General features: G+C 29.3%; 1 protein-coding gene and 1 long non-coding RNA gene across 2 annotated transcripts in view; both read left to right on the top strand.

Annotated features, from left to right (window-relative positions):
• The window catches only part of LOC147802092 (uncharacterized), a 408540-nt gene that overhangs the window by 254900 nt on the left and 129088 nt on the right, over positions 1-24552 (top strand). The window lies entirely within an intron of this gene.
• The window catches only part of LOC147802094 (uncharacterized), a 36502-nt gene continuing 20455 nt past the window's right edge, over positions 8506-24552 (top strand). Inside the window, exons 1-4 of the mRNA XM_087153242.1 lie at positions 8506-8774; positions 11435-11533; positions 15381-15436; positions 20268-20308. Coding sequence (XP_087009368.1) covers positions 20300-20308 — 9 coding nt within the window. The 5' untranslated portion in view covers positions 8506-8774; positions 11435-11533; positions 15381-15436; positions 20268-20299. The remainder of the gene's footprint in view (positions 8775-11434; positions 11534-15380; positions 15437-20267; positions 20309-24552) is intronic.

The following is a 24552-nucleotide window of genomic DNA, read 5'->3' as shown; positions in this document are numbered from 1 at the left end:
TAAGAAGTACTTATTTTCAATTTACGCTTTTTAAATTTTTAAAAGCCTTTAAAGATGATTTTTTATTGGGTGTTTTTAATAAGTGCTTAATTTTCCTTTTGAAAATGAAATTTTTTTTCTTTGCCTTGTTGATTTTCATCACTTGATATGCAAAAGAGTGGTTTTCACGTTCTTTGCAACGTTTTCACTATTCATTCAAACGCAATGCATTTTGGCGTACCGTTGGTCAGTGGTGTATGAAAGCGTCAATCATTTTACATGCTTGACGAAATAGCTGCAGGTCCGCATGTGCGTCGACTGAGCTTGGGTTTGGTGAGATTCTTGCACTCTCATGTTCCTTGCAAGACATTCTTAATTTTAGTCTTCATTTTTCATCCTCTGAAATCTAACTAAAAAGTATCACAATCTTTTTATGGTAGCTAATATAATCAAGAAAGGAAAAAGTTCTTTGTCAGAAACTGGTTATTTTATCATGATCATTTAAAGTATTTGACAATCAATTTCCCTTTTGTTACTGTACATAGTGCATAAAAAGTACTTAAACGGTGCTTATTTTTTGTTGAAAGATTTGACTACACACCCTGTTTCCTCATCACTTTAATCTTTCTAGTGTTTCTGATGTTTAGTTAGTTATGGTTGAGGTATTTGATAGAATATGAAAAATAAGTTACCTTTGTTTTGTTTTTTCTTTCTTTCTAATTTTAATCTTAAACCATATAAATTTTATCAAGCTTTGCTCTATGACTTTGAATCTCTATCGATAAACCAGGTCTTTTATCTATAGTGTCTTTTTTTTCTTTTTGAAATTCATTCTCCTAATTATTTTTTTCGTCTTTTTTAGTAGAAGCATTTTATAAGTTTTATATAAGGATTAGGCTTGGTATTGTTATGTTTTCACATGGCTAATTATCTTTAACTTCTTCATAAAGATGGACCCTGGTCATTAGATCTATGGATAAAGCAAGAAAATGTTTATTGTTCTCCATAGATCTGTGCTGAAACTATTAAATAAAAAATTATCTGTTCTACTATTTAATTAAATATATATTAATTTCATTTTAATTTTTATATTCAAATAATATTTTTCTGTTAATTTTTTCTCTCTTGGAAATTTTAATGGAAATATATGAAAAATTAAGTCTGATTTTATTTGGGATTGCTTATTATTAACCTATTATTATTATTTTTATCTACATGGGCTCATCTTTTCATTGAGTCAGTTTTATTCAGATCCACAAAACTGTGGATTAGATCACAATTCTCTATTTCATTATTTTTTTTATTAACTTTTTTCCCTATTTATTCTTAGTTTCTATTCTTAGTTTCTATAGTTTCCTTCTTGATGCTAAGGCCGCTGACCAGATTTAGATCAAATTGATATTTATTTGAAAGTCTTACTTGAATGTAATATTAAAAAGCTAAATCAGTTTATTGACATTAAAACTTGCTCAATATTTAATCAAAAATAGCAATAATTTGGTTTTTAAGATACTTAAATTATGAATTAAAATGGTCGATAACATTAAAATAAAATTTTAATGAAGAGTAAATATTGATACTACATGTATTTAAATCGTATAGTTAAATATAGAGAAAAAGTATTTCTTTACTCAAACTTTTTCTGTTATTATTATTTCTCTATTTATTTTTTTCCTATTTATTCTTTGTTTCTATTTAGTTTCATTATTGATACTAAGGCCACTGTACAGTTTAGAATTAGATCAAAATAATTATATGTATTTGAAAATTTTACTTTGATGTATTATTTAAAAGCTCAATATTTAATTAAAAGAAGTACTAATTGTATTTTAATGATACTCAAATTATGAATTTAAATAAGAGTAAACATTAACTCATAAAATAAGTTCAAAATGTAGAGAAAACATGTAAAAAATGCTAAGGCTAATGAACAAAGATGAAATAATGAAAAAAGAGAAGAAAAAATAATTGAAAATAAAATAAAAAAGTTTATGAAAATCCGAAATGAAAAGATCTAAGCTTTTCATTAGCTCACAAGTATATACAATACAATATTAGAAAGCACTCCTTTTTTGCGGATACAATCGTGTGAGCTGATGAAAAGATTATATCTTGTATTTTCCGGATTTTAATAAATATTTTCCCCTTTTTTTCGGATTTTTTATTTATTTATTCTTAACTATTTTTTTTTTTATTTTTTCATTATTCTCTCTCTATATATTTAAATTCTGTTGTAGCACTGATTTTTGGGCAACATCATTTTAGCAGTTGCGTCGATGACAAAAACTTTGAGAAACACAGATCTTTTGTTGTAACACAGTCCCAAGGTGAGGTTAGTAAGTTTTATGTTCCATATTGTTTTTAATTATTTTTGTTACTGTGTGCAAACTATTATTATATTCTTTGTTTTAACTAATATTCTTCTAAATAAGGAAAAATATTTAAGCTGTTTACTTCATTATTTCTTTTGATAAAACATTTTTGTTTGGTTTTTATTTAAAAGCTTTAGTTTATTTACCATTTTTTTAATATTCGTATATCCCACTTTTCATCAAAGTGATTTTTAACCCAACAATTGCAACTTTTTAGCGTTCACGTTTCACAATATTTGCAAACACTCTTAAACTTTTTTTGCATTCAACATGTTATCAAGCACGTGAAAAGGTAAATAAAGTAAATAAATAAGTGGTTCCCCAATTGATACTGTTTTACATAACATTTTTAGTGTTCCAAAGCAGACAAAAATCCCCAAGTTTATTCTATCTAACACATTCTTTCTCTTCACATGTTTCCATTTTTGCAAAAAGACAAAATTATTTTCTGAGCTTTAGAATACCACACCTGTTTAACCCGACCTTTTTTCCCCATATTGACAGTTCGTGTGAGATGATGGTTGAATCAATAATATTAATACAAATGTACTCCTGATTGTGCTTCTGGAAAAATAAGGATTTCCGTATTTTTTGCTAATCGCGAGAAATCAAAGGCCCAGAAGTTTTAAGAAATCATCGATTACATTTATGCATAAAAACTCTTATATATTTTATTTAGAAATATTAGAACTAGAATTTATGCTTGACCTATTTTTCATTTGTAAATATTTTTTTTGGTTGAATAATAAATGTGATTAGAGATAAAAATAAACTGATTGATTGTCTGCCTATAACTTCTGGTTGATCCGGATTCAAAAATATTAGGAAATATTGACATTCATTATTTCATTAGTTTGTACGTTGCAGTGCGTCTACCACTACAAAAATACAATTCCAATTCACAAATATATAAAACATGTTAACGTGATTCTATGGTGGGACACATTTTCATAGATAATGGTTGACATTGTCAACAACTCCTCTCCTCACTTTGGTGACCATTGCACGCGATGAGAACATGCCGACCTTGGCAGAAACTTCGATTTAAACATGTCTACTTTTATGGATTCCTCATTAAACAGTTGACTTGCCACTTGTGACTGCGACATTAATCACCTCCTCGCGTTGTTGCTACTCAGTATCGATCACACATAACGTTGGCCTAAACTGCTGATGGCAACACATGAGCAACCTCGATCGTGAACTTAATACAGCTCTCGCGATCAACACTCAAAGGTATGGTGATCTTAATACAGCTCTCCCGACTTCTCACAAAACAGCAATGAATCTACTAGTGGTATCCATTCATTGAATTCTATCACAGATAAAATTCTGGTGGGGGTGTACTGTAGTGTATCTACCACTACAAAAAATACAATTTCAATTCACTAATATATGACATGTTAACTCTATACTATGTTGGGGTACCTTTTCATAAATGAAAGTTGGCATTGTCGATAACTACTATCCCCACATTTTTTTTACTTAAAATTCTTAGTTTATTTACCATTTTCATAATATTAAGTTTTATAATAATAAATTCCTAATTATTTACATACAATTCCTGTTTATACTTGATTCAAAATGCTAGATAATTTCAACTGTACTAGAAAAAAAATATTTAATCTTAATAATACTAAATTTGCAACACAATCAAAAACTGGAAAATATAAATTATTTTACTTATTAACATTATGTAATAATAACCTACAGTTCGAATTGTAAAAATTTTTTTATGTCTCTTGAATCTTTAATATTTTTAAAAATTTTAATATCAAACGTTAAGATTTATTTCTGGCAACATTTAACCTTAGTTTTTTTTATTTATTCAATTTCTTTTTGTTTATGATATCAAGCATGGAGCAAGCTATATGCTGAAGATCTTGAAAGAGATAAATATTTACAATAATGAAAAAATAATTATTAATAAAAAATAAAAACTGAAGAAAAAAAAATTTTTTTAGAAGAAATATCCATTTATTTCAAACTTAAATATAATGTTACTTTTATGAAAAAGACACTTCACAAATAACTTAAAAATAAAATGAGTCTCAAGGAAAAGTGAGTTTAGATTTATTAAGATTCACTCTAAAACTAATGAAGTCTTTTATTTAATAAATTTTAAACAATATTAAACTTAAAAATCCATCTATTATAAGTTTAGTTCAAATCTTAAATAAAATTTTTACTTTTTGTTCAATTAACTCTAAATTTTAATTAATAGTAGTTTTTTTGGCAACTTAATAACATAAATTTGTTTTAAATAATTTATTTTTGTCTTCTAATTTAGATAATGAATTTAGATCCCGTTTACCTCCTTTTTTGATCTGTTGGAGCAATATCGCATAAAATTCACTTCACCAAACCATGGCTAAGCACCTAATCCCGTTTTTCTGGTCTTCATCGTTTATTAAGCGTGGTAGGAATGCTATGTAATTATGGCCTTGATCAGATAACGTGGTCAACGCCTGATCTGGTATCCTTCTCTCTATACTTTCGCATCACAATCTGCATGCAGGGTTGCCACAGGCTACTAAAATGCAACTATTTGCTACTATTTTCAGCTTTAGGCGACTATGGCTACTTTTTTTGCCTGAAAAGGCTAAAAAAAGCAACTATTTTCAGGAATAGGCGACTATTAGGAGACTTTTTTTACTCTTGGCAAAGTTTTTTTCGCAAAAATGAGCGTTACTTTTCAGAACATTAACAAAAGAAAGCAAACTTTTATTACAATCATTTATGTCCTAAGAGCCAAAAATTTAAATTTCCATTGGATTTAATAAAGTACTTGTTATATTTTTTCTCTGAGTGGCAGTTTTGTTACTTTTAATTGTATTAACATTCATATTTTATTGTAATACGACTTTTATTTAGGTACCTATTTTCTAATATGTAGGGGAGAGGGGAGCACATGTGAACAAATTTTTTTATTTCTTCACTTTTCGAAAAATATCATCAATTTTTCATAGTAAAAAAGTCCATATGTTTAAATAGTATTTTCTTTGTCTTGTGGAATTTTTTGAGATTTTTCAATAAAATATTTCTTTACTTTATAATATTTCAGAAAAATGACTTCAATTGTTCACATGTGCCCCTATTGGGGGCACATGTGAACAGGCCTGGGGCACATATGAACAAGATTAAAAACACAAAGCAATCATCATATTTCAAAGAAAAAAAATCTTTAATATAACAGATATAGATACGCATTATACTGAGGGGGTTGTAGCTTACTATGTAAATTTAAATTGTACAACAGTACTGTCAATAAGAAAATAATTTTTCAGCTGTACAATAATTTATCCGTAATTGGGTTTTTCACAACTTCATGTTCCACGGGTGTTGTAATGGGCCTTTTTCTTTCTTCTCTAATACTCTTTCATGCTTTTTTTTTCATTTTTTCTATCTTTTCATTTGTAGCTTTAACAATTCTATTTTCTCAGGTGTATCAGTTAATATGCGTGATGCGCGATCAACCATTTAATAAAAAAAAATTTTTTTAAAGGAAAAATTAATAAATTAATTTTGGAAAATTAAATAATGATAATTTTAAACGCATACATATTTTTTAAACTTATAATATCATGAGGATAATAATCTTAATACTATGTAGGGGCACTTGTGAACTGTTCACATCTGCCCCAGATGTTTTGTTCACAAGTGCCCCCACCATCCTTCTTAAACCTAACTTGAAAAATAAAGAACTTTTAATTGAGTAAAAAAAAAGAATAATTGTCATAAACTTACCTGAATGTTCATATAATGATCTGCAATAGTTAATTTTAGCTTATTAGTTGATTTATATTATGCTTTCACTTGGAGAAGCGAGCGATTATAATATATGCAACACCAGCTGATACAAAGAAATTGTCAGAATAGACCAACAAAATGTCTCATTGTTCTGAAAGTTTTTCAGAGAGGTAGGACTAGTACTGCCATCAATTGAAAATTTTTCGAGATTTTTTATTTCAAATCATATTGGTAAAACATACCATGTTCATATGTGCCCCCTGTTCACATGTGCCCCCCTCTCCCCTATACCTTTTATATTTGTAAAAAACTTTTTTTTAATTGGAGCATAGTTAGGACTGGGCGATAAATCGATATATCGCGAAATATCGATTTAACGCATATATCAGTAGGTGAGTAGGTATGTAGTGACTTTTGTTTTAGGCGATGCATCAAAAATCTGATTTAAGCCGGCGGAATAAGATTACAGTTGCAGTTTAACGATTTAATATGCAAGGATCCTTGACCAGGCTAACGCTGTTACCGCACTAACGAAGACGATTTTGATTTCGTCTAGCTGCAGAGATGTAGATAACGTTTTGCTATTAAGATGATGTTAGTTTCGTGATCTTGAATGACAAAGAACGAATTAAATCAGAACTCCCGGTTTCGTGCGAGGATCATCTTTGTAATATAGAACGCAATGCATATGTCCATTTTTGTCATTGGGATTTTGCGTTTTTTGAAGATTATTTTCGATGGAACTTAAGTAATTTTGCGATCGTTGTGCATTTTATTTCGTCAGAAATAATTGTCTGGTTTCTTGTAAATTATTTTCAGTGAGACTTTTGCAGCGATCGTTTCGTTCTGCATTATTTCATAACGTTTCTTGTCAATTATTTTTAGTAGACTCACTGTTACTTTGCCATTGCTGCACAATCGCTGTTATCTTAAATTTTCGTTCTGAACTCAATAGATCAAATCATTGATTTTTTTCAATTATTGTTTATTTTAAGCGATACAATTTAATAGGGTTATTTTGTATTTAACTTTGTTATAAAAATTTAGTTTTTTTAAATTTATTAAATGTAGGTAAGTATAATAATTTGATTGTTTTTCAACCAATAAATGCTCAGTCGTTTTCAATTATAAAAAAATTAAAACAAAGCTTACCTTTATTTAATTTGCTTTTATTTTTGAGAAAATGAAATCAAAGTTTTAAAAAAATTTTGCTATTGGTTAAAACAATTTTTTTTTTAAATTGAATAAAAATTTAGTAATGTTTTGAGTTTTTTAATAATTTAACATTAGTACTTAAAGTATTTTTTTTTAAATTTTAATTAAAAGTCTTTCAATACTTGTTTGTTTTATAATTTGTTAGATAGTCAGTATCATTTTTAAACAAATAAATCTTTAGTCGATTTTATTTTCGAAAATGAAAATAATTAATAAATAAGTAAAAATATTTTTGCATTTATTAAGTATAGAATTTGACCATTAGTTAATACTACTTTTTATTATTTTAAATAAGTAAATAAAAAAGGGTCTAATGATGTTTCAAAAGCATGTTTTTTTTTAAACAAATAATAATTTTTTTTTTCTAAAGTGAATATTTCTTTGGTTTGTTTTACACTTCCGTTTTTTTTCCTTTTAATTTTTAATGCATGTATGTAAAATAATTTGTTACGGTATTATTATTTTTAAACCAATAAATCTTAAATCATTTTTAATTTAAGAAAAATGAAATAAAGCTTGGGTTTGCTTTTACTTTGACTTCTTTATTAATTTAATTGAAAAAATTAAGCAATGATGTTGATGTCATAGTAGAATATGTTTAGAATTAATATTTTCTTTTGTAATAGATTTATTCCTTTTTATTTATTTTTGATTGATTTAAAGATCTCCCATAGGTAATTTTTGAACATATGCTAAATTGCGATACATTACTATGTCATGATGTCTAACTGACGATGTATCACGATTTAAAATTTCTGACATCACCCATTCCTAATAATAGTATTTGACAATTAAGCTATAATTTTAGTTATTTGGCTACTATTTTTGATAAATTTTTGTTCCTGTTCAGGCAACTATTTTCATAGTTTGAGGCGACTATTTTCATGCTTGAGGCTACTAAAAGCAACTATTTTTGTTCATTTTTTACTGTGGCAACCCTGTGCATGGCACTTTTAGCCACAATAGATTTAACGTGAACCTTACTGTGTATTTACACTGGTTGTTTAGGCGGCTTTTAAAATTGCAAGTCCGCAAGTGAAGTGAGCAGCCAACGGCGCTACCACCATCGCCTTCATTTTAATATGCAATAGAGTCACACTATGGCTGGTCGATACGAATTCCGCACCAGGCTTTCACCGACCACAGTGCAGAAGGTAAATATCCTTAGTGGTAGAGGGATCATGGGTTACAGTTTCTTTGCCGTCAGGCTAACCGTGGGAGGTTCTCGAGCTCTTCGTCTTCATGTAACGCAAATGTAGTATTTTCTAGTTATATTGCATTTTTTAGATATCCTGTCTTTTTAGGTGATGATAATATGTAATGGTATATATACGTTTGAAAATGTTAATGATTATTAATTTTTTTTCAATTCAAAGCAATAACTTATTATTACACGACTAGTGCATCATTTGTGCCATTTAGACTGCTTTCGATTGTTGAAGATGTGGATAAAAACAGGTGACTTTCTTTTTTCTTATCTGCTGAGTATTATTAAATTTGTTATTTAAAGAAGTTTTTTTTTTTTTGAAATATCAGTTTTTATAATAATTTTAATTTAAAATTCTGTTTGTAATAACATTTCTTTTTTTTTATAATAATTATAATCTAAACTGATTATTCATTTTAAATCCAAAAAAGAACATGCATTTTATAGCTATTTTTGTTTTTGCAAGTTAAATTTTTTATTAACTTGTATTAACTATTCATTTTTTATCAACTTGCAAGCTAACTTTAGAAACTTCAGGCTATTTTGGAGCTTAGCAAATATGCCAATTGTAGCATAATTTACAATGCATGTCAATTTGTTTTAAAAATTTATTTTAATGGTCAATATTATGGATGTGAGAATAGTCTATTCTCTGAGTTTGATATTTTTCTTAATACAACTATGCATAATAATAATAAATTGATTTTATGATCTTTTAATTTTTTTTCATATTATTCTGTAACTTCAATTATATTGCAATGCAATGCAATGCAAAAAAAACTAGTTGTTTTTTTGGAAAATTAAATAAAGTAAAATAAGGATTTTTTTAAAGAAATATTTATAAAAATAGCTGTATTTTTTATTAATGTATTTTACTTGCAATAGGTAGGATAAATAGTTTATTATTGATAATTTTTCTAATAAGTGATTTATATGTATTAAAAAATGACTGCCTTGTTTCCAAATCCTTCTAAATATTTAAAGTAGCCAAATCGAATTTCATAAAATTCAAGATCAAATATTCCTTATAACATTTACATAACATCCAAAATAGACAACTGTACACGCCAATAACTTGACAGTTAACTCACTGAGTAAAATATTATTCATTTTATTAATGGCAGATAAGTTTTTACCTTACAAAAAATGAAATTAGTAGGAGCAAGCAAAATACAATTGTTTTTTTCAGAAGCTTTTCCTCAACTCAGGGTTACAAATTACAATCAACCTGTTGCTACTCATATTGTTATTGCCTAAAAAAATTTTTTTAATGTACATGATTGCAATAAATAATATTTATTCTAAAATCTATTAGCAATAAGAAATTCTTTTTAATTCATTATTTAGGTTTCATCACAAGTTTTCATTGCAATATTTTTTAAATGCAGTCTGACTTCCTTTTAACGAACTTCTATTTTTCGATTTTTTTTCTTCGAGAAACTAAGAGCATTTTGGAAATTTCATGGTAAAATAACTTTCTAATAGAAGTGAATTTTCTATTTAACGAACTTTTCTTTGAGATCCACATGTTTGAAATGTTCTGAAATATTTCCCAAAATATTTCAGAACATTTCAAACTTGTTGACGCATTTTATGAAGGAAATGACCTTGAATTGATTTTTAAGACCACTTAACTTTTAGAGAAAGTAGTAAAAGCCATTTCCCTTTTTGCTTACATTTCAAACAAAACTGAGACAAAATTAACGAATTTTATCAGTAGCAATTACACTTCAGAACGCATGTCGTGATGTATGTTTAAAATTACTTTTATACTAAATGCTGCTATAATTTGATGCACAAATTTAGCTTTTTTTTCAGTTGAAAATTTATGTAGCATGTACTGGATAATGTTTGGCTCTATTCTTGCTTTCCATGCAGATTTCTTTTATGCTTAAGATTTATAAAATAAATAGTAGATGCTAGTTTACAAGATAAAGTTGTATCCATTGCTATTTTAATTATGTCTAGTGTTAATGAATTTGTAACCTGTTTTGTGTTGAACTATTTCAAAAGGTGATTTTCTATTTAGGTAATTTTCCTTGTTACAAATTTATTCTCGGGATATAGTGACTTTGTTAAATGGAGGTCCGACTGCAATGTAATGATAGTACACACTGATTGTGCTTGTCAACCCTTTCAGATTGCTTCGCTATTTGAGCTGATTTTACTCGCTCATTAAATACTAGTTCCTTAGAGTACTTTTTTTAAAGTGTAAATTCTTTCTTAGAAATTTTGTAAAACCTTTGATTTCAAACTACTTGGTATACTACTTAGTATTACTGAAATACTACCAAGTAGTTTTTCACTACTACTACTTGAAAATTAGATTTGGACTGGACGATTCATTGAATTTTTCTATGTACACAAAAATATAAATTCAGTATTTGGAGTTGCAACAGTTTAATATATTGGACACCATATGGCATTGATGAATGCCTCAGCTCATAAATTAAATAAGACAGTGTGACTCTTTATTAGAATACTTCTCTTTCGTGAACAAACTATTAAGTGATCTGCATAAATTATGGAGCATCATGAGAACAAAAAGAATAGTCTTAATTACAGTGTAACCTGTGTAGATTAAAAAACATAATCAAAAACAAAATATAGCTCAGCTTGTTGATTTACATAAACAGTTAGTTTTTAACTTCTGCCTAACTCATAGATCAGTTTTTTTTTCAGCGTTTCATTGTCAATGCGCAAAAATAAGTTTCATAAACTTAGTGATAACATACATATAGTGTTTTAAATAAATTCTTTCTGTTACACAAGAAAAATTACTTTTGATGATTAGAAAAGCATTAATTTTTTAAAATTGGTTAATTTGATGTTCATTCAATTCATTTTAAATTAATTAATGCTGAAAAAATATATTTGAAATTGTCAGCATACTAATAATTGTTTTCTATAGGGATTGTGATTCATCTCTACAGTTGTCTTGTAATTTGCCATCTAGCATAGAAGCATTGAATGTTGTACTACATATACCTGTACCATCTACTACTAGAAAGTACTTATTTTTTAAATATTATAATCTAGACTTTATTTTATAATCGAATAACGTCAATTGTACTTTCAAAAGGAACATATATCTTTGTTTTTGCTCCTAATTTATTTTATTTTCATGATAAAGTTAAAATAATTTATTTTACCACCATCCTAAAGTTTTTTTTTTTTGAAAAAATTTCTATAATTTACTCTTTTAAGTTACTTATATACAACATGCTTTTGATTTGTCATTGTTTTCATGAATTAAGAATTTTTTTCTCTATACTCCAATAGTTTCAATTGTAATTTCAAACTGAGCATATATCTTTGTTTTTGTTCCTGATTATATTATTTTTCTAATTGATTAAGTTAAAGTAAATTATTTCACAACTATCCTACTAAAAAAAAATTTCTTTTAAATCAATAATTTATTTTACTTTTAAATTACTTATATACAATATGCTTCTGATTTGTATTTATTTTAAAGAATTAACTAAGAATAGAAAAGGTCTCAGAATTTTTTTTTTTGAATTTTAAAGTATCTATCTTAAACTGCTGTGTTAAAAAAAGAAGAAAAAAGACAATTTAAGTATATTAGAAGTGGCAACTATAGTAGTAACCACTAAAATAGAGATCGAAAATTCTAATCTATTCACTTGGTTAGACTTTCCTTTAAATGAATGCATTTTCTATTGTTAGTCATCAATTTTCGAAAAGAGCTATACATTGATTTACACATTTTCGTTGAAAACATGAAATAGGTCAAAGTTATAACAAAATTTCTACATTTTTAAATTATGAGTGTTAGATGAAAGACTCTCATCATATGATCCCTCTTTTTGTAAGGAGAACTTGTATGTGTGTTAATTTTGTTTACTTCCCCGTGGTAGAATCGTGGTGACAAGACGACACTGTCGCAGGACACAAAATGTTTCCTTTGGGAAGTAAAAAATTTTGGTATTCTTTCCTGCAAAAGTTTTCGATCTATTTTTTTAATGTAGTTATTACTATTGATTTCCATAATTATTAAAATCCTATATTTTTAATACAATATTATTTATTACAATAACTGAATCTCAAAAAGAAAACTCACATTTAGTAATCTCTTTTTGAAAAGTCCGATTGGAGTGATTTTGTCGTCAAAAAAATTTTTTTGGTAGTTACTGCAACTGATTGCACGATTTTTTCTAATGCCATGATTTACAAAATGGGAAAAAGGAAATATTTAGGGTGTTTTCCTCTACAAAATATATTTTCACCTGGAAACAAGTTCTTTTTTTTTCAGAGCGCTATTATATTGGATGAAATTATTAGTGCATTCTAATCCAAAATAAGTTCTTGTCAGATCATTCGACAAAAAAAAAAAAAAAAAACAATTATGGCACGGCAAAGACAAGTTATAAATATTTTTTGTCCTGGATACCTCAAATTTGAATTTTGCCTTTTAAAGTTAATCGTTATCCTTCCAGATATTTTCCCAGAATCAAAATCGTCGCTCATTGTAAAGGTTCGTTAGGTCATTTGCATTAATATAGAACACTTTCCAAGATAGGTTTTTATATATTTTATGATCTAGAAGCCTACCGTTCCAGATCATAATTGCCAAAAAACATTAAAAAATTATCAAATTATGTTACAAAAAATAGCCAAAACAAGCTTGAAATAATTTATGACTTAGAAACAGCAATATTAAATCTTGCCTCAAAAAGTTATTTTCCTGTAAACATTTGTTACCCCAAGTAACCCACCAAAAGAAATTGAAATTAGACATAGCTTTGCTAGTTTTTGACTACGAAACAGAGGTTCGACAGTTTTTAGTTAACTTTTTAAAAATCGAATATTTTTAGAACAAAATTTTAAATTTTGCACCTCAGAGTTGGCCGTTTAAGAGGATATCGTTTGCCTAGTCTTGCACAACAATTATTCTAATTAGCCAACTTGCTGAAAAGTTATATTTATTTATTAATTAATTTTTTTTAAAATTTGCAACGTCCAAGTGGCTATGCACTGGTCACTGAGATATCATTAGAAAGAATTAAAGAATTGAGGTATAAACGTGCTTCTCCAGTCGAAGCTCACCGATTTCAAATCTATTCTTACCTACTTGCCTCGGAAGTGAAGGCGGCCGGTGCATCATGTCGTTGGTTTCAAAATGGTGGATCCTTAATATCCTGAATCCCTCTGGGTAACATAAGCTATTGTGGAAATACTTTTTATACCTGCTAAAACAGTTTTTAATTTACTAAATTTATTTTTGGATCAAAATTACGAGTGTCGTTACGCAGTGTTTGCTCATTGAGGAGAATTAATCAACCCGGCAAAAAACTTTTGTTTGCTCACCCATAAAAAGGGATAAAAAGCCCCGACAAAAACAGGTTCAACTGATTTTTTTCATTTTATTTAAATTCATTTCAAAATTTTTAATTCAAAATCAAAATTTAATGTTTTAAATTTTTTTACAATAAATTTTAAAGTGAACTATGTTAACTAATAAGTAAGTGCTTTAAATTTAAATATAAAATATTTAGCTCATTAAAGAATGTTTAATATTTCCTATAAAATTTGTAAATAAAGTTACGAAGAGGAAGTAAAAAATGCTTTATTAACATTTTCAAAAAATAGAATTCCAATTCTTTCAAGGGTCTCCTGCGGGCTCCAAACTTTCAGTCCGACCCTGGGATGATGAGCAGGGCGACGTGCTGGTTTATAATTTAACATCCTTATATTAGAGTAACAAACATTCCCATCAGAGTTTTTCAAAAATAAGTTTCAACTCCTTTTTGTTATAACAACCACGTTAGCTGTGGTGGCTCAGAAAATAGAACGTTCTCCTTCCAATGAGGTGAATCGGGTTCGAATCCCAGCGATGGCTGGTCGGTACGAATTCCACACCCGGCTCGCTCCGACCACAGTGGTAAGGTAAAATATCCTCAGTGGTAGACGGATCATGGATCAGAATACCCTTGTGTCTTTCTAACCATGTGAGGTTTTGTGGTTTTCTTCTCCGTGGAATACTAATGTTGTTAGATCGATCGGAAGGTTTTCCAGAGAGGCAAATTTCTCCCAATACTTGATCCAGGAGTCGAACATTAGGAGTCGTAAACCCAAAATTGTGTAGTCCTTAACGAAGATAAACGACGGTTATAAATAAAGATAACCACCTGTTTTAATTTTCCATCAAACATTTACCATTAGTAGGGAATCATTAGCCTAACAAATATTGTTATCAAGAAGTTAGGGCCAAAACATCCTGTATCCAACTTGTAATAAACTTATTAATTTTAATGACTGAGAATTTTGATTTGAAGCAACATTTGAAATTATTCTGCGGTATGTTAATAAAAAAATTCTGATCCTGCTAGAATTTTTTCTCAGTCAACCTTTAGAAAAAGTTACGATCTTAACCGCAAATTTTAGTGAATTTTTTATCTGAAAAAAAAAAAGAGATCATAACAGACATATTGACAACTGGAAATTTACTTAAAAAGAAAAACTATACAAACCTTTATGTCAGCTTGTCTTTACATGCCTACCTTTAATAACAAATCGAATGCATGCATTGGGAGGGAAAGAAAAATTAAGGAACAATAATTATGTTTAATGCTTTTTAACTTATACTTAATGCTCAGTGCACATCTTAAGAAAATGATCAAACAAGTCGCTAAAAACTTAAATCATCTCCTCAATGTTTCTTACCTGTGGTCTTCCTGTGTCAATAATTTTTTGCCTACATTAGTTTCGTGAATTAACAGTGTTGTACAGTTATTAATACATTTTTATTTAATTTTGCATTTGAAATGCTTATTAAAACATTGCTTATTGTTTACTTTGTAATTTTTGTTAATAAAAGTTGGATCTTCATTTTTCAGGTAGGGAAGAGTTATGACGTTATTTGAACTGTATTATGAGTGCTGTATATTTTGTGGTAAGAAATTTATTTTATTGTTTCAAAAAATAATATTTCCCCGTGCTTTGACCAGTGGTCGAAAGTAGCGCACTAGAAGTAGTGAAACTACTGTAGTCACAAGTTTTTTCATAATTTGTAGTGTAGTGTGCTCCTTTTTTTTTTTAAAAAAAAAAGTAGTGCAGTGAGAAGTAGAACTGGGCGATGTTAAAATTTTGGCATCGTGACGTATCTCCACTCTAACATCGTGATGTTTCAGTACATTAATGTTTTATATTTTGTACGGCATAAACTTGCAATTAGTAAATTGCATTATTTTTTTTAAATAAAGTTACATTTTTTATAATTGTTTATCAATATTTAAAGACTTGGATATCTGCAAAATAGCAGTTTAAAAACAATAAACGGCTCGATTGATAGTTAAAAAACAGGATTTGCACAACACTTCGATTCTCAGTTACATCCGGATTCATCGTGTTAGCAAAACGATGAGTCACGATGTAAAAAAATTGGAGTGAGATAACAATCTCTGCACACTTACGGAGGGAAATGCTCTTCGCGCGATCTTGGAGACATCGATGTACTATCGGGAACAAACAAAGCACAACATCACGCTTGTAGACTTCGATATGAACGATACATTGGGAAATATCGTACACATCTCTGAGAATGACAATTTCCGATGCTTCGTAAAATTGGAAATCTAAACATCGGATTTGCAATATAGAATGCATTACGAACCATCAAAGATCATCATGGGTTGTAGGTCCATGAGAGTCAAACCTCTCTTGATGGTTAACCATCGCAGTATTAAAGTAGCATTTTCCATCATGGAATACGGGGAGTTTGTTGGGATATCAAAAACCATGAACGCATAATGTTGGAGGATGATGACCATCAATTGATGTTCATCATGAATCGCATTGAAACCAACAAAAACCATCAAAATGTTAAACAATAAAATTTTACAAAGCAAAATATAACATTTAAGTGAAATCAGTCAAACCAGTTCTAGAGAAACTGAATTTTAATATAGTAGTATTTTCAAAACTCGCTTTTTCAGGAACTATTCTCCCAACTTCTCTCAAATTTTGTATTTAGATATGTGAAATAGCATTCTTTATAATGATGTAAAAAAATTATATCTTGCAATTTAAAATTCGTTGACTGTTAGTAAGCAAAATAAAAAGTAAATACCTACTAAAATTTATTTTTTTGTATTTTTGGACAAAAGAATTTTACTAACATGTGCCATTTTTTTTTTTCAATTTACTCAAAAATTTCTCTAGACACTGCGAAATATGTGTAAATTAATTAATCAGGGCTTCAAACTGTGGACAGCTCTCCTGGCCGAACTATCAGGACAATATTTTTCCAGATTGCGGCTGAACCCCTATATTTTGGAAGTTAGATATCCAATTGTGCTGTTGATTCAGAAAAAAAACTTTTTTGTCTGATTTCCAAATTTAAAATATCGTCTGTTCTAATAAGTCACCCCTCGAACGATTAAAATTGAGTAAGTAAAAATCTGATGATCAGATCAAAAATTATTAAGAGTGCGGCTTTTTTCTTTTACCCATCGTACCTACTCTTTATTTTTTACAATTTCCCAATTTCCTTGAATTTAAAAAAAGCACCTTTATGAAAGTTTTCTTTGAAGTGATCATTTCACTCTTTGCGTATTTCGAGAAAAGTCAACTAAAAATTTCACTCACAAAATTCAGGACACGCTAAATTCTATATTTATCTCACAAAAATAGGCGCATTCTTCTACGACGAAAAGTTTAAACAAGTTTTAACCTATTAATGATCTAGAATTTAACCTCCCTTTTCCTGACAACTGGTTGAATCATTCGGACTGACTGAAAAAGCACAGTGGGCCCCAGCCTTCCTTAAAACTGGGGTCCTTTGAACAAAAGAAACAAAAATTACTGAATATAGTTGTAAATCATATTATGTTCGTAATTTGCTTTATTTTTGGCACTAGGAATAAATAATTTAAAATATTAATATTTAAAAATATATATATATATATATTTATTTAGAATTTTACTTAATAAATAAGTACGCGAATCTACGTTAGTGCATCACGATTTAAATAAATGTAAAGAATTTCATCTTCAGCTTAATGCCTATGCATGAAATTCTGAGTTAACTAACTTTTGAGAGTACAAACCGGGGCCTCAGAGCCGTGGTGGCTCAAGGGATAGAGCACTTGCCTCCAAATGAGGTGAGCCGGGTTCGTTCCCGGCAATGGCTGGTTAATTCGAATTCCGCTCCCTGCTCGCACCGACCACAGTGCTGACGTAAAATATTCTACGTGGTAGACGGATCATGGATTTGAGTTCCTTTGTCAGTAGACTAACCGTGGGAGGTTTTCATGGTTTTCCTATCCATGCAATGCAAATGTTGGCTAATTCCATCAAAAAGTCCTCCACGAAGCCAAAATTTCTATCAATACTTGATCCAGGATTTCCCCTGTCTTCTGGATTGGGATTAAAATTACAAAGCTACGGAGTCGAACATTAATAGTCGTAAACCCAAAAATTGTGTCGGCTGTTCAACGACGTTAATAAAATATACAGAAATCGGGGCTTCATTTGAAACCGAATTTAGTGAAAATCCACAGAAATCAAAACAATAAATTATTTTGTGCTTTTCTTCCTATTCAAAACTTTACTCGCTTGTTCCTTTTTGGTCAATGTCAATGTTATTAACGCCTTTTCAAAAATGGATGGGAAAAGGACAAGGAAACTGGGGAGTTGTCAATGTGTTTCTTGGAATTCTGGTTTCCTTAGATTAATTCCTTAACTGATCAGATCAACTTTCAAAAATATTCAGGGTCGAACTTGCAATGTTTTATAACTTTTACTGAATTTTCTCGCACAAAGTGACCTGTTATTTTGAAGACAGATTGCTTTGAATATTTTGGGGGTGGCATCTATTGGTCCCACAGATTTCCTGCACTTATTGACATTAACTATGACACCTGTGCAGCTGTGAGTTGAAAACAGTTTTTACGCTGCTTTCATTTAAAACTTTTGACTATATACCTATTTAAATTCATGACAATGTATGTGTTACTGTGAATGACAGAGATTGGTGGTCGTTGACTTCCACCGGTGAATGTTGACAATCTCGCCTTGGTAAATGTTCGAAATATATTCTTAGGTCTAGTTAAGTGCCCGGTATACCCTACGCAGATGTTTTTTTAAGCGCCAGTGCCCAGAATGCATTTAACCGGTTCTCCGAACACTGATGTTTCTTCTAATCTATCCTCAGAATATATTAAAATATCGTATAAATAATTACAATAACATTAACGAATATCAAATCGGATGTAGCAAATATTTCGGACATTCACCTAAGCAACTGTGCAATTGTTGACATTCACAGGTGAAAGCTGACATTCTTTTCATTTCAACGGTAACAACTTCATTTTGAAAATAGTTTGTAAAAAAAATAGTTGCAGTTAACTACATTTTATTTTATAACCGTCGTTGAACAGCTGACTCGATTTTTGGGTTTACGACTGCTAATGTTTAATTGCGGAACCTTTCACTTTGAACCCAATACAGAAGACAAAGGAACTCCTGCATCAAATATTGGGAGAAATTTGCCTTCGTGGAGGATGTTTTGATGGAGCTAACTCGCATTTGAGTTACATGGGTAGGAAAACCACGAGAACGTTCCCCGGTTAGCCTGACGGCAAGGGACTTAACCCATGATCCGTTTACCGCTGAGGTAGATTTTCACCAGTGAAAGTTGACATACTTTTAATTTTGGTCACTCACAGTAATAGTATATGCATTTCAAATTTTTTTGCTGATTCGAAAGATTATTTGTTTTATTTAGCAATAAATGTTTTTAAAAAATTCTTGTTTTCGCGCATCAGTTTTTCAAAGTTGCAATGCATCACACATTGGAAAATTTATGCCATACATTTTTTTTTATTTGTTGCTTAACTATACAGGTCAGCATTTTGTTTACCTGTATAGTTGATTGTGTAAAAACGAGTTTAAAATATTTTTTGAGATAAGTTTAAGCGACATTTAAAGCAGTTTCAACTGTCTTAGGTTGAGAAAAAATAAAAATATATTTTTTGAACAGAATAAAGTGGTTACTGGTACTAATTTTATTGGTACTCATTAAATTAAAGACTAACAAATTTCATTTTTTAATATTTTTACAATAAATTCGAAAATGAACTATGCTGACTGATAAGTAAGTGCTTTAAATTTAAATATTAAATATTTAGCTCCTTAAAGAATGTTTAATATTTCTTATAAATTTTGTGAATTAAGTTACGTAGAAGAAGTAAAAACGCTTTATTAACATTTTCAAAAATTAGAATTCCAATTCCTGTAGGCCCCAAACTCTCAGTCCGACCCTGGGATCATGAACAGGGCGGCATGCTGGTTTATAATTTAACATCCTTACGTTAGAGTAACAAACATTTTCATCAGATTTAGTCAAAAGTAAGTTTCCATTTATTTTTTTTCATAGCAACCACATTAGTTGTTGCGGGTCAGAAGATAGAGCTTCCAATGAGGTGAATCGGGTTCGAATACCAGCAATGACTGGTTGGTACGAATTGCACATCCAGAACGCTCTGATTAAGGTGCTGACGTAAAATATACTCAATGGTAGACGGATCAGGGATCAGAATTCCCTTGAGGTCAGGCTAACTGAGGGAAGTTTTCGTGGTTTTCCTCTAATAATCTAAAAATCGTAATAAAGCCATCACAGTTTTTTTTAAATATCTTTTTTAAATTTTGTGTTTGAATTGCTTCTTAAAGCATTGCCGATTGTTGTCCAAAGAAAAGTTGGGTCTTTATTCTTGATTTTTCAGGTAAGGAAGAGTTATGACAGTAATTGAGCTGTATGTTTGCGGTAAGAATTTTATTCTATTGTTTCAAAAATTAATATTTCTTTGTGTTGTGACCAATGGTTGGTAGCTTACTAGAAGTAGTGAAATTACTGTAGTCGCTACTTTTTTTCATAGTTTGTATATTGTGCTACTTTTTTAAAAAAAAGCAGTGTAGTGAATAGTGCAATACAAAAAAAAGTAGTGTAGTGAATAGTGCAATACAAAAAAAGTAGTATAGTGAATAGTGCAATACAAGAAAAAAGTAGTTTGTAGCGATTCCTGGCAGTTTAAAAGAAACACGCTTCTAAGGCAACTAATTTTTTGATTTTGATGGACACAAATCTTAGCGGGTTCGTCTATAGATGCAATGAAAATGATCCTGGGACTGCAGCTGAGCGTTAACATAAATTTAAACCTGCCATTACAAAAAATAGTTAATAAATTAATTTGATCTCACTTTCATAAGCGAATGCACACTCGTATAAGACATTGATGTTATTTTAAAGAAATGAAAATTTTCGCTGCCCTTAATTTCTTAGACGAAATTAAATAGCATTGTACAATTAAAAAACTGATAATTTTGTATAAGTTTTTGATAACTTCTCATTTGTTAAATTAAATATTCGCTGTCGGAAAAAGCATAAAATGTTAAAGGTTAATTAAACAAATTCGAAAAAAATGTTTTGGAACAACAAACTCACTCTTGTAAACATGTATAAATATTTCCTATTTATTCCCTTATATTTTATGTAAGCAAATTTCTTATTGAAAAACGATGAAAAAAATTGGAACAAAAACTTTGATGTAAATTAATTTCTCTAGCAAAGATCTTTTCCTTTAAATAAGTGAAGTAGTTACTTCAATACCAAAGTAGATTGTTGTCTCTATTATTTAAAAAGTATTTGCAGGTGTAGTTAATTCCAACTGTTAATAAAGTAGGTTAAATCAACTGCAAAAATAATGTAGTCATTCAGACCACTAGTTTCGCCCGAAATTCAAAGTTTTTAATGTTTACTTCTCAATAAATATTCTAGAACATTTTTAGTTTCTACTCTAATAGCAGTAAAAATATTTTTTATGCTTTTTAGAAACTCTTGGCTTCTTTTCAACGTTTCTAACTCTTCCTTTTATTCACAACTCAAGAAGCATTCATGGGATCTGTCTGGTTCCATATCTCAAAAATAAACTTACCAACTTAATGCATATCAGAATTAAAAGTGAAAAAAAAAAAGAATTCTAAAAAAATTATCAAACAGCAGTCGCCATAGCAACGCATGCAATGACGATGCATGCGCACTGTTCACTATTACTCCTGAACACAGTTGTAAAGCGTGATAACGTCCAAATAAGGTGCGCACGCCCTCAAACCCAAAACAAGACCGATTTTGCCAGTGGGTAATATGTATTTTGATTTCAAATACAAGTCCATTATAGGAGAATGTACATCACGTAAGATATTCGTTGGCCCATTTATTTAAACAAATTTCGTATTAATAAATTTTAACTGTATTTTCACCTAGAATCAAGTTAATTTTTTTTTTCTCAGAGCTCTAGTTCATTGTAGGAAATTATTAGTGCACAATAATTTTTTGTAAGCTCATTCGGCAAAAAAATTATGGCACTGCAAAAACTAGCTATAAATAATTTTTTTTTTTCTGGATACCTCAAATTTGAATTTCGGCGTTAAAGTTAGCCTTTATTAGTAAATAATTATCCTTCTAGCTATTTTTCCAGAATCGCAATTGTCGCTCGTTGTAAAGATTCTTTAAGTCATTTGCACGAATATAGAATGCTTTCCAAAATATATTTTATTCATTTTATGATCTAGAAACTTACCCTTGCTGATCCGAATCGCCAAAAAACATTCAAGCATTATCAAATTATCTTTAAAATAATGGCCAAAACGAGCTTTAAATAAATTTTGACTTCGAAACCGTAATTTTCATTTAGGCTCAAAATGTGTTATTTTCGTGTAAAAAGTTTGTTACTTCAAGAAATCCATCTAAAAAAATTGAAATCAGATTTAGCTTAGCTAATTTTCAACCATGAAAAAAAGTTTCACAGTTTTCACTTATCTTTTTAAAAGATTTTTAGAACGAAATAATAAGATTTTTATAACAAAATTTTTTAATAAGATTTTTTGAACAAAATTTAAAATTTTACAACGCAGAATTAGCCCTATATGAGGATATTGTTTGCCTATTTTTGCACACCAAACATTTTAAATAGTCTTTTCTTTTAAGATACAATGTCTAAGTCACTGGTCAGTGAGATATCATTGGAAAGAATTAAAGAATTGAGGTTCAAACCCGGTTGTCCAGTCAAAGGTCTCCAATTTTAAAATGATTCTTACTGACTTGCCTGGGGAGTAAAGGCGGCTAATGCCGTTGGTCTCGAAATTGTGGATCTTAAATATTCGAGATGCATCTGGGTCACATATGATATTCCGGAAATATTTTCTTTTTACCTGCTTAAAAGTGTTCTTTACTTATTTATTTTTTTTAGTCAAAATAGTTTTTATTTGACTAAACTAATTTATGAACTAAATTTATGAATTTTGTTATGAATTGTGTAGCTCATTGCTGGAAATTAATCTCTCATGTCAACACGACCAAAAATTTTGTTTGCCCACCCATAAAAAAGTATAAGCAAAAATAGGTTTTAACTGATTTTTTCCTAAGAACCAAAAGTTTAGATTTTACTTTCAAACGTTAATCAGCCCAAAAAATAGTCCAGTTAAGTTTATAGCGAAATTATGATCTAAAACACCCTATGCTATTCCACCAACAGTATTCAAATTTCAGATTATTATAGGAAATCGTTAACCCTCCAAACAATTTTTAGCAAAAACGAATTTGGGCTAAATTGTAAATTGGGCAAATACAAAATTTAATTTTGCTTTAAAACATTGCAAGTTTTAAAAAATCGTTAGCTCGCTTCCGCAAACAGAAACTTTTAATAAACTAATCGCTCAAACAAAAGTAATGATCAAAATAGGTTTTAGATAATTTTTAGCCCAATTTAAAAAGTCATTAGCCCAACAAAAAGTTTTAATAAATCACTCAACAAAAAGACTCATGTTCATAGTTCTTGAACCAGAAGTTGTAATTTTGCCTCTGGAAAATAATGAATTTATCATAAATTTTCGTCAACCCATTCGTCTGAAAGAGTTACGTTAGATAGTTGTAAATTTAAGTTGAAAATTTTTGAAGATGTTCATCAATGATATTTTTTTTAAAAGTTCATTACAAATTAGCTATAAGAAAGTAACACACATTCCTAAACTGAAATAATAAAGATATTGAAAGGAATGAGTTCTGCCACTCTACCCGTGTCATTTGTGGTACATGTCTATGGGTTTGTTCATCAAAATTGTTTTCTCGACCGTTAAAAAATAAATGGGAATCTTTATCTGATTTCAAACCAAATAACAAGCTGCAAACGTTAGTCTAATTTAGAAACTTGTTTAATTTAGAAACTCGTCTAATTTAGAAATAATATTTTCGCTAGCCCACCCAGCAAAAGAAGTTATGTATTACAAAAGTTTTAGCCAATTTCTGAGTAAAAATAAACAATTTTGAATTTTGCCTTCAAACGTTAACCTATTTTAAGACGTCGTAAACTCATTTAAACCTATATCTTACCCATTCTTTTAAATTATCATTTTGCTTCGAAAAATAAGCCCTTATTTGGACGTTGTTAGCACACATTTGCGCACCAAATATCTTCGTTAAGCTTTCCTCCTATAAAATTATTTAAAAAGGAAAATGTAGCTAATTTTTATTTTGAAAACAGAAATTCAAATTTTGCCATTAGCCTACTTGTAGTAAATTATTATCCTACTAAAACTTATCATTAGCTTCCCCATCATTAAACTCATAAAGCATTAGCCGAAAAAAGTTTAGCGATTTTTTGTTTTACAAGTTTAAATACGTTGAACACGTATTGCGTTCGATTAGTTGCACATTTCTGCAAAGACTGTTGCGTAATTAGTTCAATCAGAATAACTGTGAATTCAAATTTCAAGAGAGTACCTAAAATTTTAAATGGGCATTTTTGCGTTAGAAAAAGAGACAAAATCTAAATGTTTTGGCAAGTAGCTTATATTTTATGTTGATAGCTTTACTCCATTTCTAACTAACTGTTAGTTCTTACCCAGAAAAAAGTCAAAACAATCAAGACAGCACAAATTCTTAGAAGAAAAATAATAATAATTAGAATAAATATGTTTGCGGAAAATGTATGATGGAAACACCCTGTACATGTA

This window comes from Parasteatoda tepidariorum, chromosome 10, assembly GCF_982258835.1.
Source record: "Parasteatoda tepidariorum strain Cologne lab strain chromosome 10, Ptep-v5.0, whole genome shotgun sequence".
NCBI lineage: Eukaryota > Metazoa > Arthropoda > Arachnida > Araneae > Theridiidae > Parasteatoda > Parasteatoda tepidariorum.
The sequence above is the reverse complement of the archived record's forward strand: the minus strand, read 5'-3'. Positions and strand labels throughout refer to the sequence as shown.